The sequence below is a fragment of the Tarenaya hassleriana genome, unplaced genomic scaffold (assembly GCF_000463585.1).
Source record: "Tarenaya hassleriana unplaced genomic scaffold, ASM46358v1 Cleome30, whole genome shotgun sequence".
Lineage (NCBI taxonomy): Eukaryota > Viridiplantae > Streptophyta > Magnoliopsida > Brassicales > Cleomaceae > Tarenaya > Tarenaya hassleriana.
Window position 1 is genome coordinate 675,979 of NW_010966178.1, and position 2,415 is coordinate 678,393.

General features: G+C 38.6%; 1 protein-coding gene across 1 annotated transcript in view; it reads left to right on the forward strand.

Moving 5' to 3' along the window:
- Positions 1 to 2,415, forward strand: part of LOC104820321 (E3 ubiquitin-protein ligase UPL6) — a 9,262-nt gene that overhangs the window by 2,668 nt on the left and 4,179 nt on the right. The window contains exons 5-11 of the mRNA XM_010550714.2: positions 5 to 185; positions 313 to 495; positions 681 to 863; positions 1,248 to 1,329; positions 1,451 to 1,563; positions 1,671 to 1,966; positions 2,078 to 2,174. Of these exons, the coding sequence (XP_010549016.1) occupies positions 5 to 185; positions 313 to 495; positions 681 to 863; positions 1,248 to 1,329; positions 1,451 to 1,563; positions 1,671 to 1,966; positions 2,078 to 2,174 (1,135 nt within the window). The remainder of the gene's footprint in view (positions 1 to 4; positions 186 to 312; positions 496 to 680; positions 864 to 1,247; positions 1,330 to 1,450; positions 1,564 to 1,670; positions 1,967 to 2,077; positions 2,175 to 2,415) is intronic.

Here is a 2,415-nt window from a genome sequence, read left to right on the forward strand (position 1 = left end):
GCAGGAACCATTTAAAGGACCAACTCTTAGTGACTTCTCAAGAAGCTAACGTTTCAACAACTCTCCTACTAGAGGCAGTGGTGTTGTTGCTAGATCCTAAGCTCCCTTGGGTGTGCAAAATAGTCAGTTTTCTCCTGCAAAGAAATGTATTCACTTTGTTTCGAGAAATTGTCACTACAGCAAAGGTATATTGCCACAGTACTCCATGATTATGTCCAACCAGCTGGATCTTCTAGTTCGTTGCAAGTTTTGTGGATAGACGTACCTTACTTTCCTTGCCCTCTTTGTTAAGTGATAGTTGTCCTATTTCAGGAAAGCCCAAAGGCTCAGTGTTTGACAGGGAATACCCTCTCACTAGAGAGAGTACTTATGCTAATTGTACCACATGTCGGTCATGAGCTGTGTCACTGCCCTGTTGTTGACCCTCTGTGGAGTTTCTCATCACAAATCCTTACCATACCTTTCTTATGGCAGCTCTTCCCGAACTTAAAAACGGTGTGTTCCAGAACAACTTTGTTTGTGCTCTATGGCTGTGCACAGAATTATGTATTATCATTGAGGTTAAACATGCAACTTCTGAATTCTGATTGGACATGGGTTTAAACCGAACCAAATTACTTTTGCTGTCAGTGTTTATTAGAAATTTGTTAAGCTCAGCTAGTCAGCTACTCATGGTTCAGGTTTTCGCCAATCCAACTCTAAGTCAACACTACATTCATCAAATGGCTTTCTGTGTGCAAAATCTTGCTAATGTCCTTCCTGCGGATATGAGCTCTGAGTTCGCCAGCTATGCTTGTTTGCTTGGTAATACATTGGAAACTGCAAGTGTTGCGTTGTCGCAGCCTAACTGCTCATTTGAAATGGTAAGTTCCAACTGCAGTTCATTCTCATTCTTCTATTCATTCGATTTAGCTTATGATGCCATGGTATAGGGCCGCGCACTGATGCCTTGGTTATTCATAAGTTTGAGGTCTGCATTTAAATTATATAACATGTTTCATTAAATAAACACAGATTGTTTTACATAATCTTGTTAAAATGAGACCTGTGTGCCCAATAGTCAACTGCTGATCTTCTGAAAGAATAGCTAAGTTTTTGGATATGATAATTTAATATTGAATATTAATTGTAACTTCCAACTAAGACCATCGTTTGGTTGGGGAAGTGTGTTAAGAAGGTCGACGTAAAAATGAAGAGAACTCCAGAGCGCATTTTGAGTCTAATTTTCATTTATATATTTTGACCAGGCACTTGGTATTGCATCTGTTGCAACATTCTTATTGGAGACACTTCCTCCTGTAAAATCGTCAGAAAGAGAAAATGAACAGAGTACGGATTCTTTGACATAATATTGCTTGTTACTCCTTGAGAATTTTTGACAGATAAATGCTTGCTCTTCTTGATGAATTTGGTCAGATTTTGATAGAGACTTGCTTTTGGTGAAATTCAGGCTCTTTGGATGAAGACGATATGATTATTGACGAGGCACCGGGATTAGTCTTAAATAGGGCTCTTGAGCAGCAGATAACCAATGCTATGGATACACGGTTTCTTCTGCAGTTAGTATGTATCCATCACTTGCAATATGAACTGCTTTGAGTGGAGTTCATCCTCAGGATCAAGTTTTTTTCTTGTTAATATGGGCTAATCATTTTTGGTTTTCTGTGCAGACAAATGTTTTGTTCCATCAAGTATCCCTCGGTAGCCAGTCATATGACGAAGAAAAAGAGGCAGTAGCTATTGGCGCTGCTTGTTATTTTCTATATGCGACATTTAATACTCTCCCTCTTGAGCGAATCATGACAATTTTGGCATATAGAACTGAACTTGTGACTGTTCTGTGGAATTATATGAAGAGATGCCATGAGAATCAGAAGTGGTCATCCATGTCTAAGCTCCTACCTTACCTTCCAGGAGATGCTCCGGGTTGGCTGTTACCACTGGTTGTTTTCTGTCCTGTTTATAAGTAAGGTTTACTTGCTTTATTATTGTTTATCTGTAATTTTTTCTGAAAGTAATTTTAATTATGGTTTGAGGGCATAGAACTGTGTTACTTAACGGCCTCATTGTTTGTCAGGCATATGCTTATGATTGTCGATAATGAGGAATTTTATGAGCGAGAAAAGCCATTGTCACTACAGGATATTAGGTTGCTTATCATTATTCTTAAGCAGGTGAGTGTTTGGATGGACACCATTTCTTCTGATTATTTCCTTCAGCCACTCTTGAGTTGTGGTCACATGTAACTCATGAGATTACAAGTTTAGTTTTTCACATAGTGATTAGCTAAAGCCTTATACTTCTATCAGTAACCTGAAAGAAAATGGCTTGAATTGGCTGTGCTCTTTCTTACTCTTGCTTTGTGGATGTTCATATTTTCTGCTAAACTTTATACAACCCTTTCTACTGGGCTCT